Here is a 16,315-nt window from a genome sequence, read left to right as displayed (position 1 = left end):
CATCAATTTATATTCCCACCAATAGTGCACGAGGATTCCCTTTTTACATCCTTACTCTCACTTATTTCTTGTCTTTCTGATAATAGCTATTCCAACACCTGAAATAGCTCATTGTAGTTTTGATTTGCATTTTCCTGGTAATTAGTGATATTGAGCATCTTTCCATGTACCTGTTGACATCTGTATGTGTTCTTTGGAAAAATGCCTATGCAGGGCCTCTGCACATTTTTTAAGGGGATTGCTGGATTTTGGGGTTTGGGGTTTTTTTGTTTGTAGAGTTTTACGAGTTCTTTATGGATTTTGGATGTTAACCCCTTATCAGTTAAATCATGTGTGAGAATGTATTCACCCATTCAGCAGGTTGTCTTTTCCTTTTGTTGGTTTCCTTCACTCTGCAAAGAATGAAAGTTTGATGCAGTCCCATTTGTTTATTTTGATTCCTTTTTTAAGTTCAAAATGTAGTAGAGAAGATTTGGGAAAATGGATATTAACCCAAATGTTACGGTTGAGAAGTGTCTAAAGGCATGAACTCTACTACCTGGAATCCAGGCAGCTGTATGAATTGCTCTGTGCCTGTTTCCTTTTGGGGGGGGGTGGATATGAATAGTTCATTACTTTTTAAATTTTTTGAGGTAATCTCTACCACCTAATGTGGGACTATAACTCACAACCCCCGAGATCAAGAGTCGCATGCTCTACTTACTGAGCCAGCCAGGTGCCCCTTGTTCCTTTTTGTTGCTGAGTGGTAGTATATGGTACACATGTGCCAAAGTAAATTTCCTTATCTTTAAAATGGTTATAAAAGTCCCGCACTTATCGGGTTGTGAAAATTAACAAAATTTTGTAAAGCACTTTTTAAAATGGTAGCTATATTATTGGTTACTTCTAGACTTTTGTATTTCTTACCCATATTTCCTAAATTATCTGCAATGGACAGTATTTTCTATGGAAATTTGCTTAAAACAAAAACACCCTGGTCGAATCACTCAACGAACCTACGAAAAAGTGAAATCAAAGAATTGAAAGAAGGCCGAAAAGAAACAGCAATGCTACCAATCACGGAGACCGTGACCACTCCTAGAGAGCACGCGGAGTCCTAAAGGCCTCGTGGCCGGTCTCCAGGACACCGTACTCTTCCGCTCCCAGAGGTCCCGAGCGGCGGAAGTCGTCACTTCCAGAGAGACGGAGCCCACGCCGTGCACCCGGCAGTAGGCTCGCCATGGCGATGGGCGGAGGTGGCGGCGTTCCGGAGCAGGAGGATTCGGTGTTGTTCCGGCGTGGCACCGGCCAGGTGAGGTCTTGGACGGCACCGCCTCCCGACGAGTGTCCCGAGCGGGCTCCCAGAGCCCCCCTCCCAGCCCTCGCGGCTGGGCCGGACCTGGCGGGTCCGCTGATTGCGGGGCCGTATTCCAGGTTTCTACATCTTCACCCATTTGGGAACTTTAGCCACAAGCTCCTTCCTCTTGCGGCTTGGACTCCCTGATAGCTGAGAGACAATTCCCTACCTCACCTCGATCGTACCTTGGTTTGTCTATTCTCTCTGGGGGGTGTGCGGGGGGGCAGACCGGGGTGAAGCAGGCAAACCAGTTAGGAGTCTGTTGAAATGATCCAGTTTTAGACCAAGGTGTTAGGAATGGAAAGCAAAGTACTTGGATTCCAGGTGTAATTTGAATCATGAGGCAGTGGGGTTTTGCACATGGATTCGATAATGGAGATTTGAGAGAGGAAAGTCAAAAATAATTCCAAGATTGCCCTGAATCATTGAAAAGATGAAATTGCTTTTTACTGAGGTGTGCTAAGGAAGACTGCAAGTGGAGAAGGTTTGTAAGGGGGAAGATCAACCTTGGGTAAAATCTGATTGGAGTGAGTTTAGATCAGGAGAGAAGAAAAAGGAAAATTTATAAAAGTTGTAAATAGAAGGTAGAGAAATTGGACAATAGATGGAGGGGGGACTGAAATAGGATTCTCAGTTTCGTTTTTTGTTTGTAAGATGAGAGAAACCTGTTTCAACATTTTGTGGGCTGGTGGGAAAGATCCAGTAAGGATGGAAAACTTGGTGACACAAGCGACAGAAGACAAATGTTGAAGCACTGTTCTAGAGTAGCTAAGAGAGGATGGATTTGGCCTTTGTTAGAAACATTGACAGTTCAGGGAGGGGGTGGGGGGATGGGTTAGCCTGGTGATGGGTATTAAGGAGGGCACGTTCTGCATGGAGCACTGCGTGTTATACGCAAGCAATGAATCATGGAACACTACATCAAAAGCTAATGACGTAATATATGGTGATTACCATAACATAATAAAAAAATATTTGGGAGGAGGTTTTACTTAGATCCTACCTAGAAAATTCCAGAAATATCCTTTTGGATCTTCATTCAGTTAGTCATTTAATTTTAATGAGCTGACTTCATGTGGCAGGCACTCCAGTAGACGAGGGACACACAAAGCCACGTTGTCCTACCATCAAAGGGTTTACAGTAGAAGCAAGATGGAAGAGTGACCAAATATATTCAATGTGATGAAGCTCAGAGCAGCTGCAAGAGCAGGGTCTCAGAGCTCATCAGGGAGAGCATGAAAGGGGGTGCGGGGGATGCTTGGTAATAAAGGCAGAAAACTCACCAAAAAAAAAAAAAAAAACAGTTCATATGGTGATAATTTTGTGCATACAGACCTTTGTGGTTGGACAGATTTGTGAAAATTCTCTTTTGATTGTGGCTGTTCTTAGTAAAAGAAGTAAAGTCAGCTGGGGTGAGGGGGGACAGATGTTGGAGCTTGGAGCAGAGAGAGTAGGAACTAGGGAGATTGGATGGGTGTTGGACTAGGGAACTGTAATAGAAGTGTTGCTAGGCAACGTTAAAGATCTACTTGAGATTTGTGGCCATGAGTATGAAGGAGACTAGGCAACATAATTGTATTTTTCTCCAGCAAAGTTCAGTTCAAGTGTGTGAGGGCAGGCACAGAGTGAATTAATAGTTGAAATTAGGGGCGTCTGGGTGGCTCAGTCATTAAGGGTCTGCCTTCGGCTCAGGTCATGATCCCAGCATCCTGGGATCCAGCCCTGCATTAGGCTCCCTGCTCAACGGGGAGCCTGCTTCTCCCTCTCCCTCTCCCTCTGCCACTCCCCCTGCTTGTGCTCTCTCGTCCTCCATCAAATAAATAAATAAAATCTTAAAGGAAAAAAAAAAGGAGTTGAAATTAAAAGGGCTGTACTTTGGAGCGCCTGGGTAGCTCAGTCAGTTTAGCGTCTGCCTGTGGCTCAGGTCATGATCCCACGGTCCTGGGATCGAGCCCCTCATCAGGCTCCCTGCTCAGTGGAGAGCCTGCTTCTCCCTCTCCCTCTGCCCCTCCCCCCACTTGTGTTCTTTCACTCTCTTTCTCTCTCACTCTATCTCAAATAAAATCTTTTTTGAAATGGGGGTGGGGGCTGTAGTTTTACCAAGAGAATGTAAGGAAGGGAGAGGGAGAAGTACAATTGAATTGTCTTGATAATTGACCATGGAATTTAAGCTGGCTAAGAAATGGAGTGAAGACTTAGAGTAAGAGTTTAAAAAGTTGGAGGATGGGTGTTTTGTCCCAAGGAAGTGGAATAATTCTTCCAGCTACTAGAAGGAATAAGTTGCAGAGGCTAGAAGGTAAGAGTTGGAGAGTAGGATTCTTTTTTTTTTTAGTTAAGTTTTTAATTTTAATTCCAGTAAACTTAACATGCAGTGTTATATTAGTTTCAGGTGTACAATATAGTGGTTCAGTACTTCTCTCCATTACTTAGGGCTCATCATGGTAAGTTTACTCTTAATCCCCTTCACCTATTTCACCCATTTCCCCATCCCCCTCTCCTCTGGTAACCATCAGTTGGTTCTCAGTAGTTAAGAGTCTGTTTCTTGGTTTGTCTCTCTTTTTTTTCCACTTCATTTGTGTTTTTTTTGTTTTTTTGTTTTTTAAGTAGGCTCCACGCCCAACATGGGGCTTGAATTCACTACCCTGGGATGAAGAGTTGCATTCTCCACCAACTGAGCCAGCGCCCTGTTCCTTTGTTTTGTTTCTTAAATTCCACATATGAGTGAGATCATATGCTGTGTCTTTCTCTGATGACTTACTTCACTTAGCATTATTCACCAGGTCTATCTGTGTTGTTGCAAATGATAAGACTTCGTTTTTATGGCTGAGTAATATTCCGTTGTGTATATATACCACATCTTCTTTATCCATTCATCTGTCAGTGGACACTTGCACTGCTTCCATGATTTGGCTAAATAATGCTGCAGTAAACAGAGGTGAAATACCGATGAAAGGAATTTAAGACAATGCAAAGAAAGGGAAAGACATTCATTCCATGCTCATGGGTTGGAAGAACAAATATTGTTAAAATGTCTATACTACTCAAAGCAATCTACAGATTTAATGCAATCTCTGTCAAAATACAAACAGCATTTTCCACAGAACGAGCGCAAACCTAGAATTTGTATGGTACTACAGAAGACCTCGAATAGCCAAAGCAATCTTGACAAATGAAACTGAAGGTATCATAATTCCAGATTTCAAGTTGTATAACAGAGTGGTAGTAATTAAAACTGTATGGTACTGGTATAAAAATACATACATAGCTCACTGGAATAGAACAGAAAACCCAAAAATAAACCCACAGTTGTGTGGTCAATTAATCTTTCACCAAGGAGGAATGAATATACAATGGGAAGAAAACAATCTCTTCTACAAATGGTGTGGAAAAACTGGACCACGTTCTTTCACCATACACAAAAATAAACTCAAAATGGATTAGACACCTAATGTGAAACCTGAAACCATACAAATCCTTGAAGAGAGCACAGGCAGTAATCTCTCTGACATTGGTCATGGCAATATTTTTCTGGATAGGTCTCCTGAGACAAGAGAAATAAAAGCAAAAGTTATTGGAACTACATCAAAATAAAAAGTTTCTGTACAGCAGAGGAAACAATCATCAAAACCAAAAGGCAGCCAATGAATGGGAGAAGGCATTTGCAAATGACATATCCAATAAAGGGTTAGTATCCAAAATATGTGAAGAACTGATAGAACTCAATACCCAAAAAACAATCCAATTTAAAAACGGGCAGAGGAGGGGTGCCTGGCTGTCTTAGTCAGTAGAGCATATGATTCTTGATCTCATTGTTGCGAGTTCAAGTCCTATGTTGGTGGATGTAGAGCTTACTTAAAAAAAATTAACTAAAAATTAAGAAAAGAATGGGCAGAAGACATGAACAGACTTTTTCAAAGAAGACAGATGCCAACACATATGAAACGATGTACCTCATCCCTCATCACAACGGAAATGCAAATCAAAACCATAAGAAGGGGTGCCTGCCTGGCACAGTGGGTAGAGTATGTAATTCTGGATTTTGGAATCATGAGTTTGACCCCCCACATTGGGCATAGAGTTTACTTAAAAAAAAAAAAATACATTGAGATATCACCTGTCATAATGGCTAAAAAAAAAAAGTGCATGAGGATGTGCAGAAAAAGGAACCTTCTTGCACTGTTGGTGGTAATGCAAATTGGTGCAGCCGCTGTGGAAAACAGTATGGAGGTTCCTCAAAAAATTAAAAATACAACTACATTAAGATGTAGGAATTGCACTATGGGGTATTTACCCAAAAAAAGACAGAAACTCTTAAGGCAAGGGATACCTGCACCCCTGTATGTATGTATGTATGTATTTATTTTTTAAAGATTTTATTTATTTGACAGAGTACAAGCAGAGGGAGAGAGAGGGAGAAGCAGGCTCCCTGCTGAGCAAGGAGCCCGCTGTGGGACTCGATCCCAGGACCCTGGGATCATGACCCGGGCCGAAGGCAGCTGCTTAACCAACTGAGCCACTCAGGCGTCCCATGCACCCCTGTATTTATAGCAACATTATTTACACTAGGCAAATTGAAAGCAACCCAAGTGTCCATTGATATATGAATGGATAAAGAAGATGTGGCATGTATGGACGATGGAATGTTACTTAGTCATAGAAAAGAATGAAGTCTTGCCATTTGCAACAACATGCATAGAGCTAGAGAGTATAATGCTAAGTGAAATAGGTCAGGGAAAAACAAATACCATCTGATTTGACTCTTCTGTGGAATTTAAAAAACAAACAGGCGCCTGGGTGGCTCAGTTGGTAAAGCGTCTGACTCTTGATCTCAGCTCAGGTCTCTATCTCAGGGTCATGAGTTCAAGCCCTGCATTGGGCTCCATGTTAGGCCTGGAGCCTACTTTAAAAAAAGAGAGAGAGAGGAGAGAAAGAGAGAAAGAAAGAAAAGAAAGAAAACAAAGGAAAAAGATAAACCAAGAAAGGCTCTTAACTATAGAGAACAAACTGATGATTTTGAGAGGGGAGGTGGGTGGGGAGATGGGGATTAAAGAATACATCTATGATGAAATAAGAGGATTTTTTAAAATAAACATAGGGCTGCATATATCCTTTCAAGTTAGTGTTTTTTTATTCTTTGGGTAAATATTCAGTGTGGTTACTGGATCATAGGGTAGTTCTTTTTGCAGGGGGAGGGGTTGTTCTGTTACTAATTTGAATAATCTCCATACTGTTTTCCATGGTGGCTGGTCCAGTTTGCATTGTCCAACAGTGCATGAGGATTCCTTTTTCTGCACATCCTCACCCACACTTGTTTCTTGTGTTTTTGATTTTAGCCATTATGACGGGTGTGAGTTAATATCTCAATGGGGTTTTGATTTGCATTTGGCTCTTAAGTTTTACACAGTTTTATGTTTTACATTTCTCTGATCCATTAGGAATTAATTTTTGAGTATGGCTCAAGATAGGGGTGCACATTCTTTTTCTCTGCATAAGAGTTTCCAATTGTTTCAGCAACATTTGTTGACACTACTGTGCTTTCTCTACTAAATTGCATGTGTACCTTTGTTTCAAATCAATCATGTGTATGGGACTATTTATGACTCAGTTTTATTACATTAGTCTCTATCTTGATGCTAATATCACACTTTTTGATTACTGTAGCTTCACATATATCTTAAAGTCAGATAATATAAATCCTCCAGCTTTGCTTAGCTTTTTCAAAATTGTTTTGGCTAGGGACACCTGGGTGGCTCAGTGGGTTATGCATCTGCCTTTGGCTCAGGTCATGGTCTCAGGGTCCTGAGATAAGAGCGTGGGCTCCCTGTTCAGTGGAAAGACTGCTTCTTCCTTTGCCCCTCCCCCCTGCTCTCCCTCGTGCTCGCTCTCTCAAATAATTAAAATCTTTTAAAAAGCAAAAAAAATTGTTTTGGCTATTCTCGGTCCTTTGTATTTCCATTTGAGTTTTAGAATCAGCTTGTCAATTTAATAGATATTGACCCTTGAACAACACTGGTTTGAGCTGTGCAGGTCCAGCTACATGAATTTTTTGCCATAAATACAGTATGGTACTATAAATGTATTTTCTTTAGGATTTTAATATTTTTTTTAGTTTATTTCAATGTAAGAATATAGTATATAATATTTTTTATCAAATGTGTGTTAATGGGCTGTTCATGTTCCCTGTAAGCCTTCTTTCTGGTCAACAGTAGGCTATTAGTGGTTAAGGTTTGGGTGAATCAAGTTATATATAGGGATGCTTGGTTGGCTCAGTCAGTAGAGCATGTGACTCTTTATTTTAGGTCGTGACTTTAAGCCCCATGTTAGGTATGGAGCCTACTTTAAAAAAAAAAAGTTATACACAGATTTTTGACTGGGGTGGGTAGGAGGTGGGGTAGGGAGGAGTTGGCACCCCTGATCCCTCTACCCTCTGTTGTTTAAGGGTCGTGTGTACTTTACTTTTCTCTTAGAACTGCAGTTACATATATTTGATGCTAACAGCTTGGGGTTTGTTTTTTGTTTTGTTTTGTTTTAAAGACTTTATCTGATGGAGAGATAGCGAGAGAGGGAACACAAGCAGGGGGAATGGGAGAGGGAGAAGCAGGCTTCCCACTGAGCAGAGAGCCCGAGGTGGAGCTCGATCCCAGGATCACGACCTGAGCCGAAGGCAGACACTTAATGACTGAACCACCCAGGCGCCCCTGGTTTGGTTTGTTTTTTTAACCCAAGATTTCCCTATTCATATCTTAGTTGGATGAAGCTTATTTTCAGTAGATTCCTCTGCAAAGACTAATGAGTATAGTGTTCTTGCACATTGTAAAGTTAGTCTTGGTACTCTAAGGACAGGTAGGGTGTATCACAAGATACTTGGCTCATACTTTTTCCCATAAATTTCTATGGGAAAGTCTAATATTAATTGATTTTCTTTATTTTGTAAGTGACTTTGTCTTTTTGTTTACAGGCTCTACGAGGTTTTTTTAGAGTTTTTGTTTGTTTTTGTTTTTTTAGCCATAATTCTTCAGGGACCCCATTTATACATATGTTAAATATTCTTTGCTAGTCATCCATATTTATCATTTCACTTCTTATTTTTCTTATTTTTTTTTAATGGCTTTTCCTTAGTACCACTTAAGTTTTCAGTCAGATGTATTCTTCTCTGGGTACTTTGTAGCCAACATTACTTTTTCTTCCATTTCTTTCTTGATTTTTAACTCCTGATTCAAATCCTGGCCTTTTGCCGTTTTGCCATCTAAATTTTTTAAATATTTGATTCAAGGTGGTTTGTGGATGCTAGTTTAAGAATATTTAACTTCAGGGCGCCTGGGTGGCTCAGTCGTTAAGCGTCTGCCTTCGGCTCAGGTCATGATCCCAGGGTCCTGGGATCGAGTCCCACATCAGGCTCCCTGCTCAGCAGGAAGCCTGCTTCTCCCTCTCCCACTCCCCCTGCTCGTGTTCCTGCTCTCGCTGTCTCTCTCTGTCCAATAAATAAATAAATAAATAAATAAATAAATCTTTAAAAAAAAAAAAAGAATATTTAACTTCATTTTGGGTGTTGTTTCCCTCTTTTTGTGATTGTTATTTGGGAAGTTTTATTAGCTACAGTATTTTTTGTTTTAATAGCTTTGTATAAAATCTGAGCTGTCTTTTCATTTTGAAATGTGTTGTTTCCCTGATCTGACAGTAACCATTGGCATGTGAGGATTTTGAGTTGCTATATGTTTTACTCTTAAGAACGTCCTCTCCAAGGGCACACGGGTGGCTCAGTCGTCCTGCAACCAGCTCCCTGCTCATTGGGAGGCCTCCTTCTCCCTCTCCCTCTGCCTGTCACTCCTCTGCTTGTGTTCTCTCTCTCTCCCCCTCCCTGTCCCACTCTGTCAAATAAATAAATAAATATCTTTAAAAATAATAGGGGCCCCTGAGTGGCTCAGTCATTAAGTGTCTGCCTTTGGCTCAGGTCATGATCCCAGAGTCTTGGGATCAAGCCCACAGTCGGGCTCCCTGCTCCGCGGGAAGCCTGCTTCTCCCTCTCCCACTCCCCCACTTGTGTTCCCTCTCTGGCTGTCTCTCTCTCTGTCAAATAAATAAATAAAATCTTTAAAAAAATAAAATGAAAATTGATTAGTCACTATTAATAATTTATAACCTTAAACATTTTGAGAATTCCTTGAGTAATCTAGACATAGCGTAAGTCAAGGGGAAAAGAATATTTTTTGGACCACAGATTCTGTGGTCAGACTAGCATTACCATTGTCTGTATAAACTCAAGCTAATGGCCAGATATTTTCCCACACTGCCAAGCTAAACCCTTTATTGGCTTTATTGGCCATCAAACATGGGTTACCCTTGAACATATTCACTTACTCATTAAATTGTGGAGCATTCGACCGCTGCCACCTGAGGAGTGGGCTTGGGAAGGAAGAGGTCACCACGCTTGGAGCTTCGCTCACAAGCGTCTGCCTCCTCTTGCCCTCCCCCCCGGGAATGACCATGGATAAAAGTGAGTTGGTACAGAAAGCCAAACTTGCCGAGCAGGCCGAGCCCTATGACGACATGGCTGCAGCCATGAAGGCCGTCACGGAACAGGGGCACGAACTCTCCAATGAGGAGAGAAATCTGCTCTCCATTGCCTACAAGAACGTGGTGGGTGCCCTCCGCTCTTCCTGGCGCGTCATCTCCAGCACTGAGCAGAAAACTGAGAGGAATGAGAAGCAGCAGCAGATGGGCAGAGAGTACCGGGAGAAGATAGAGGCCGAACTGCAGGACATCTGCAATGATGTTCTGGAGCTGTTGGACAAATATCTTATTCCCAATGCTACACAACCAGAAAGCAAGGTGTTCTACTTGAAAATGAAAGATTATTTTAGATACCTTTCTGAGGTGGCATCTGAAGATAATAAACCACTGTGTCGAACTCCCAGCAGGCTTACCAGGAAGCATTTGAAATTAGTAAGAAAGAAATGCAGCCTACACACCCAATTCGACTTGGCCTGGCACTGAATTTCTCAGTCTTCTCTGAGATTCTAAACTCTCCTGAAAAGGCTTGCAGCCTGGCAAAAACAGCATTTGATGAAGCAGTTTCTGAATTGGATACACTGAATGAAGAGTCTTACAAAGCCAGCACCCTGATCATGCAGTTGCTTAGAGACAATCTCACACTGTGGATGTCGGAAAACCAGGGAGATGAAGGAGATGCTGAGGAGGGAGAGAACTAACGTCTGTTGTGCTTCGTGATCTGTTCAATGTCACTCTGTACCCTCCACATATATCCCTTTGTGTGATTTAAAAAAAAAAGTCATACGTTGACTTTGAATTTTTCACAGCCTCAGCTAGCAAAATGGTCCATGGGATAAACAGCTGGTGTTTGTATCTAAAACTCAGATTGGGGGTGCCTGGGTGGCTCAGTTGGTTAAGTGACTGCCTTCGGCTCAGGTCATGATCCTGGAGTCCCAGGATTGAGTCCCGCATCGAGCTCCCTGCTCAGCAGGGAGTCTGCTTCTCCCTCTGACCCTCCCCTGTCTCATGCTCGCTCTCTCTATCTCATTCTCTCTCTCAAATAAATAAATAAAATCTTTAAAAAGATAAAAATAAAAAATAAAAGAAAACTCAGATTGGTCACATAAATGCCACGGCATTCTGAAATTTTGATTTTGATTAACATTGATAGGATTACTGTGTGTTGAATTTTTTTTAAACTGAACACTGTGATTATGGAGTTTTGTAACTTAGCAGAACTCTTACTGGTAGAAAAACTAGACCTGAATTATGTGTCTCTTTTTGGAAAGTTTAATCTGATATCAAACTAGTCGCTGAAATAACAGTTCCATTGTAAAGTTGTACAAAAAGTTACAGATTATATTGGGACATGGAGTGAGACACCTGTCCTGTGACATTCAAGTGTGACAGCAACTCACAGTAGTTCTGCCTGTTTTTTGGGGATTACAGATACTTGGCCAGTTTGGGCTGTTGCCACTCGAAAGTTCATGACTGCAGATGTCCACAGTGTCTTCCTCTGAGTAAACTCAAAGCCTGAAATGGAAACTCTTTATGGCAGATAATTGGGTTTTGACACCATGAAAAGGTCCAGTGTTCCTAGAACACGTGACTGACACCCCTTTCCCACAGCCATCTTACTGATTTGCAATTTCTGCTCCAGTAGTGGAATCTGTTTTCCTTGTAACCAGGACCTGAAGAAGAAAAAAGCCGTGTATCTTATGAATGGCCTTATCTGTTTCCTGGGTAATACCTTTAAGAGTCATGTTCTGCAGAGATTGCCTTTCACTTAAGAAGTACTCAGTCTTTGGGTGCTTCCTAGCTTGGGGCTTTTAAATTTTGAAATCAGACATTCTTCCCACTGTCCTTTTTGACTGTTGACTTTGGTTTTTCTTTTCCCTCTTTAAGTTTCTGTCCTGTTTCCTTACATTTTTTTCTTTTTGAATTCTGTCGTTGTCTTCTGTTCTTTAATACTGTTTGGGCAGGGTGGGGGCCTGAAGGGGGTAAGCAAAGATGGTGAGCACTTTGGTCAGCAGGCCTCGCTTCAGAGTTGAGAAGAACTTCCAGCACACAGCTCTGGCTTCCAGCACACAGCTCTGGCTTCCTCCGGTTCTCAGCACGCTTGTTGCTCTTCAATCAGACCGAGATTGAATCAAAAAAGTGTTTTTTGTTTTTTGTTTTTTAAAGATTTTATTTATTTATTTGAGAGAGAGTGAGAGAGAGAGCACGAGAGGGAAGAGGGTCAGAGAGAGAAGCAGACTCCCCGCTGAGCAAGGAGCCCGATGCGGGACTCGATCCCGGGACTCCAGGATCATGACCTGAGCCGAAGGCAGTCACTTAACCAACTGAGCCACCCAGGCGCCCAAAAAAGTGTTTTTAAATACCCATGATTTCTCTCTGTGTTGCAGCCAGCCCTGATAATACTTGTTAGTACCTGTCACCAGATCTCCCAAGTGTGCTCCTCTAGCCAAGTTCACAGACCTGTTTGAAAAAGATCCTATAATGCAGAGAAGTTGTATGAACACCACAGTGGGGAGAGTCCAGAATAGCCAGGCCTACCAGTCTCACAGTACCCCCTCTCCCTTGAACATTCCACGTAGCTGTAGTGTCCACCTGTTTGTCCATCTGCTGAAACGAGAAAAGAAACATTCATGCACTGATTTAAAACCAAAAAGAAAAAAAAAAATCCCTCCCCGCTTTCTAGCTGAACAAAAGGTACAGTTAATACTTGGCGCTTGAAAATGCAGTAGTGAATGTGGAATGAGCCTGTCTGTATATCTGGTAGCTCTTTCTTCTGTTTTTCCTTAGCAGTATTCTGCCTCACGTTTCCTTCTGTAACAGTTATATTGCCTAGCAAGCACTCCTGTGGTTGTGAAAATAGTATAGAAAAAAAAAAAAGAAAAAGAAAAATCCCCGGTTATTGATGTACTAGATTTGTGTATGTCTTTTAAACAGTTCTAGTTTCCACCTTAACACGGAATAATCAGGAAAAGTGTAAAAATTCAAAAGTGAAAAAAAAATTTTATCAGTAAAGGGCGCCTGGGTGGCTCAGTTGGTTAAACCACTGCCTTCAGCTCAGGTCATGATCCCAGGGTCCTGGGATCGAGCCCCACATCGGGCTCCCTGCTCACGCAGGAAGCCTGCTTCTCCCTCTGCCTGCTGCTCCCCCTGCTTGTGCTCTCTCCCTCTCTCTCGCTATCTCTCTCTCTGTGTCAAATAAATAAGTAAAATCTTTAAAAAAATAATTTTATCAGTAAAAAAAATTGGAGCATTCACTTTTCAGTGTACCTCTTAGAGCATTTATATAGGTCTGACTTTGGGGGTAATGTCACATACTCTCTTAAGTAGGTAGGCTTTCTGTAGTTTTATTTAGGATTTTAAATACCTGTTTTTAGTGTAATTTCATTATGTCTGAAGTAAGATGGCTCCTGATACCATCTAACATACATTTTGATGAAATCCATTTAAATCTTGTTTTTGTTCTTTACACTTCCCAGAGTGATGATTCTGACATTTGGGATGATACAGCATTAATAAAAGCTTATGATAAAGCTGTGGCTTCGTTTAAGGTATGAAATGTTTACTTACTGTTTTCCTTATTTCCTCATGTTAATCATTTGGGAAAAAAATTAACTGATAACTGTTAATGTACATACTACTCAGTTCTAATTTTGAAGACCAATAGATATCACTGGTTAGTTGATAATCTGATAATATTCCTTTAAAAAGTTGGTAGGCTGTCTGTATTTCATCCCTTTAACAAAGAACTGAAGTAGAATTTTAAACACTAATTACTTGTAATGCGTTTGCATTGTATCAAACTATAGAAGTCCTCTAATTCAGATTAGTGGAAGGGCGGCCTGAATTATAATTTTCATTTAACAAGCCTTCATTGAAATAATAATGATAAATATCAGTAGTGCTATAATTAGTACTTGTAGAGTGTTTACAACATTTTAGGCACCGTTCTAAGTGCTGTGCTTATATTAAATTAATCTTCTCCAAATCCTGTGAGTTGGTTATCAAGTCAAGTGTTCCTGATGGTAGGAATATACTATTCTTTTAGGGGATGTAGTGTGTTTTTGTGGCCCAAACAAGACATTTACACAGTTGTCCAGCATTATCACTTTGCCTACCATGTGAAGTATTTAGTTTTTTTGAGCACCATGCATGGGCCATCAATAGTAAGAACATATACTCATAGAGAGCACCAGGTACAAAGTCCACTTCTTTCCTTTAGTCACTCCTGTAGCATGAGGTAAAGATCAAACCTGTATGTCATCCTTGAAGCTGAATTCCAATTTGTCAGTAATGCTTTTCAGTATACCCTTAGAGTAGAAGCATACTACTGCGGGGTTCTGTAAAATGCAGATTAAAGTGGGGCTCAGCATTGTATGGAATTGATGATATTGCAGAGGGAAGTAGTCTGAGTAGAGGAAAAGATAGTTTACTTTTATTTATTTATTTTTAAAGATTTATTTTGTCCATATATACAATGGAATATTACTCAGCCATCAGAAAGGACGAATACCCAACTTTTGCGTCAACCTGGATGGGACTGGAGGAGATTATGCTAAGTGAAATAAATCAAGCAGAGAAAGTCAATTATCATATGGTTTCACTTATTTGTGGAACATAAGGAACAGCATGGAGGACATTAGGAGAAGGAAGGGAAAAATGAAGGGGGCGGAAATCAGAGGGGGAGACGAACCATGAGAGACTATGGACTCCAGGAAACAAACTGAGAGTTTTAGGTGGGAGGGGGTTAGGCGATGGGTTACCCTGGTGATGGGTATTAAGGAGGGCACGAATTGCATGGAGCACTGGGTGTTACATGCAAACAATGAATCATGGAGCACTACATCAAAACCTAATGATGTACTGTATGGTGACTAACCTAACATAATAAAAAAGAAATAAAGATTAGGAAGCGTTTTTAAAAAAAAAGACTTAGGGGCACCTGGGTGGCTCAGATGGTTAAGCATCTGCCTTCGGCGCAGGTCATGATTTCAGGGTCCTGGGATCGAGCCCCCTGTCCGGCTCCTGGCTCAGCGGGGAGCCTGCTTCTCCCTCTGCCTCTCCCCCTGCTTGTGCTCTTTCTCTCTGTCTCTCTCTGTATCTCTGTGTCTTGAGTGAATAAATAAAATCTTTAAAAAAAAAAAAAGATTTATTTTATTTTTTTAGAGAGTATGAAGAGGGGATGGGGGAGAGGGAGAGAGAGAGAATCCCAAGCAGAGTCCATGCTGAGCACAGAGCCTGATGTGGGACTCAATCTCATGACCCTGAGATTGTGACCTGACCTGAAATCAAGAGTTGGATACTTAATCTACTGAGTCACCCAGGTGCCCAATAGTTTACTTTTAATTGTGTTGAGTGTGAAGTAAATGTGAAGATAGGAAATTGGTAATTGGAAATGTTAGATTGAATGAAGAAGAAATGTCACCTGGATAATAGCTTTAAAAGTCCGCTTGCATAGAGATTATAATTGAATTATTAGGAATAGATGATCATAAGCAGGTAAAGAAGGATGGACAGTTCTTTTTGTGAATGCCAAAGTTTAAGACTTGATCAGAGAGGTAATAAAGCATTGGAGTTCTGCATTGCTATATCATCCAATATGTCATAAATTTCAAGACAAATGATCAACAGAATATAATGTTCCAGAAAGGGTGAAAGTGAGGACTTAATTCAAAGGGTCCTTAGAGGGTCGCCTGGGTGGCTCAGTCACTTAAGTGTCTGCCTTCGGCTCAGGTCATGAGCCCAGGGTCCTGGGATCGAGCCCCACATCGGGCTCCCTGCTCAGCGGGGAGCCTGCTTCTCCCTCTGCCACTCCCCCTGCTTGTGTGTTCTCTCCCTCTCTTTCTCTTTCTCTGACAAATAAATAAATAAAATCTTTAAAAAATAAGTAGAATAAATAAAAGGGTCCTTAGAGCTGATAATCAGATATATGATGCCTTCCGAGTAGTTTCTGTAGTGTGTGGGATGGTGGAAAGAGGAAGTAGAGGCTGTCTGCGTTGATGGGGCTTTGAGACCAGCTTGTAGTGACTGAGTTCTTTTGTTAAACTTCTTTGATGTCTTACCCTGTAACATGTACATTTCTATTCTTGTTTTCATAGCATGCTCTAAAGAATGGTGACATTTCTGAAGCTTCAGATAAACCAAAAGGCGCACCTAAAAGAAAACCTGCTAAGAAGAATAAAAGCCAAAAAAAGAATGCTACAATACCCCTGAAGCAGGTTATTTTAAAACATTGAGATTGAACTTCAGAGAATTTCTTGTTACTGTTTTTAATAATAGTGTAAAATATTCTTAAGTTAAATTATTAGTATAGTGTTTTCCATTGACAGGTAATCACAAAATTTCTAAAATAGCTATTAAAGTTTCTATAGTTTAGGAACATACATGTTAATAAAAGCATAATGAATTAGGTGGGAATGATCCATTGAAGATTGTGTTTACTTCATGTGAGGGGTGGGGTTGAGGAACCCAGTG

The 16,315-nt window shown here is 41.0% G+C and overlaps 1 protein-coding gene and 1 pseudogene across 3 annotated transcripts in view; both read left to right on the top strand.

Moving 5' to 3' along the window:
* The first annotated feature begins 1,187 nt into the window (after positions 1–1,187).
* The window catches only part of LOC114198234 (survival motor neuron protein-like), a 36,545-nt gene continuing 21,417 nt past the window's right edge, over positions 1,188–16,315 (top strand). For 2 of the 3 annotated variants that reach the window (XM_088023342.1, XM_088023341.1), the window contains exons 1-3: positions 1,188–1,291; positions 13,321–13,392; positions 15,940–16,059. In XM_088023342.1, coding sequence (XP_087879468.1) covers positions 1,220–1,291; positions 13,321–13,392; positions 15,940–16,059 — 264 coding nt within the window. In that variant the 5' untranslated portion in view covers positions 1,188–1,219. The remainder of the gene's footprint in view (positions 1,292–13,320; positions 13,393–15,939; positions 16,060–16,315) is intronic. The other variant, XM_088023343.1, reaches the window with a different exon arrangement.
* On the top strand, positions 9,800–10,704 carry LOC114198236 (14-3-3 protein beta/alpha pseudogene; annotated as a pseudogene).

Source organism: Eumetopias jubatus, unplaced genomic scaffold (assembly GCF_037043125.1).
Source record: "Eumetopias jubatus isolate StellerSeaLion01/CBP00866 unplaced genomic scaffold, mEumJub1_p1.0 scaffold_5, whole genome shotgun sequence".
In the NCBI taxonomy this organism is placed as follows: Eukaryota; Metazoa; Chordata; class Mammalia; order Carnivora; family Otariidae; genus Eumetopias; species Eumetopias jubatus.
The sequence above is the reverse complement of the archived record's forward strand: the minus strand, read 5'-3'. Positions and strand labels throughout refer to the sequence as shown.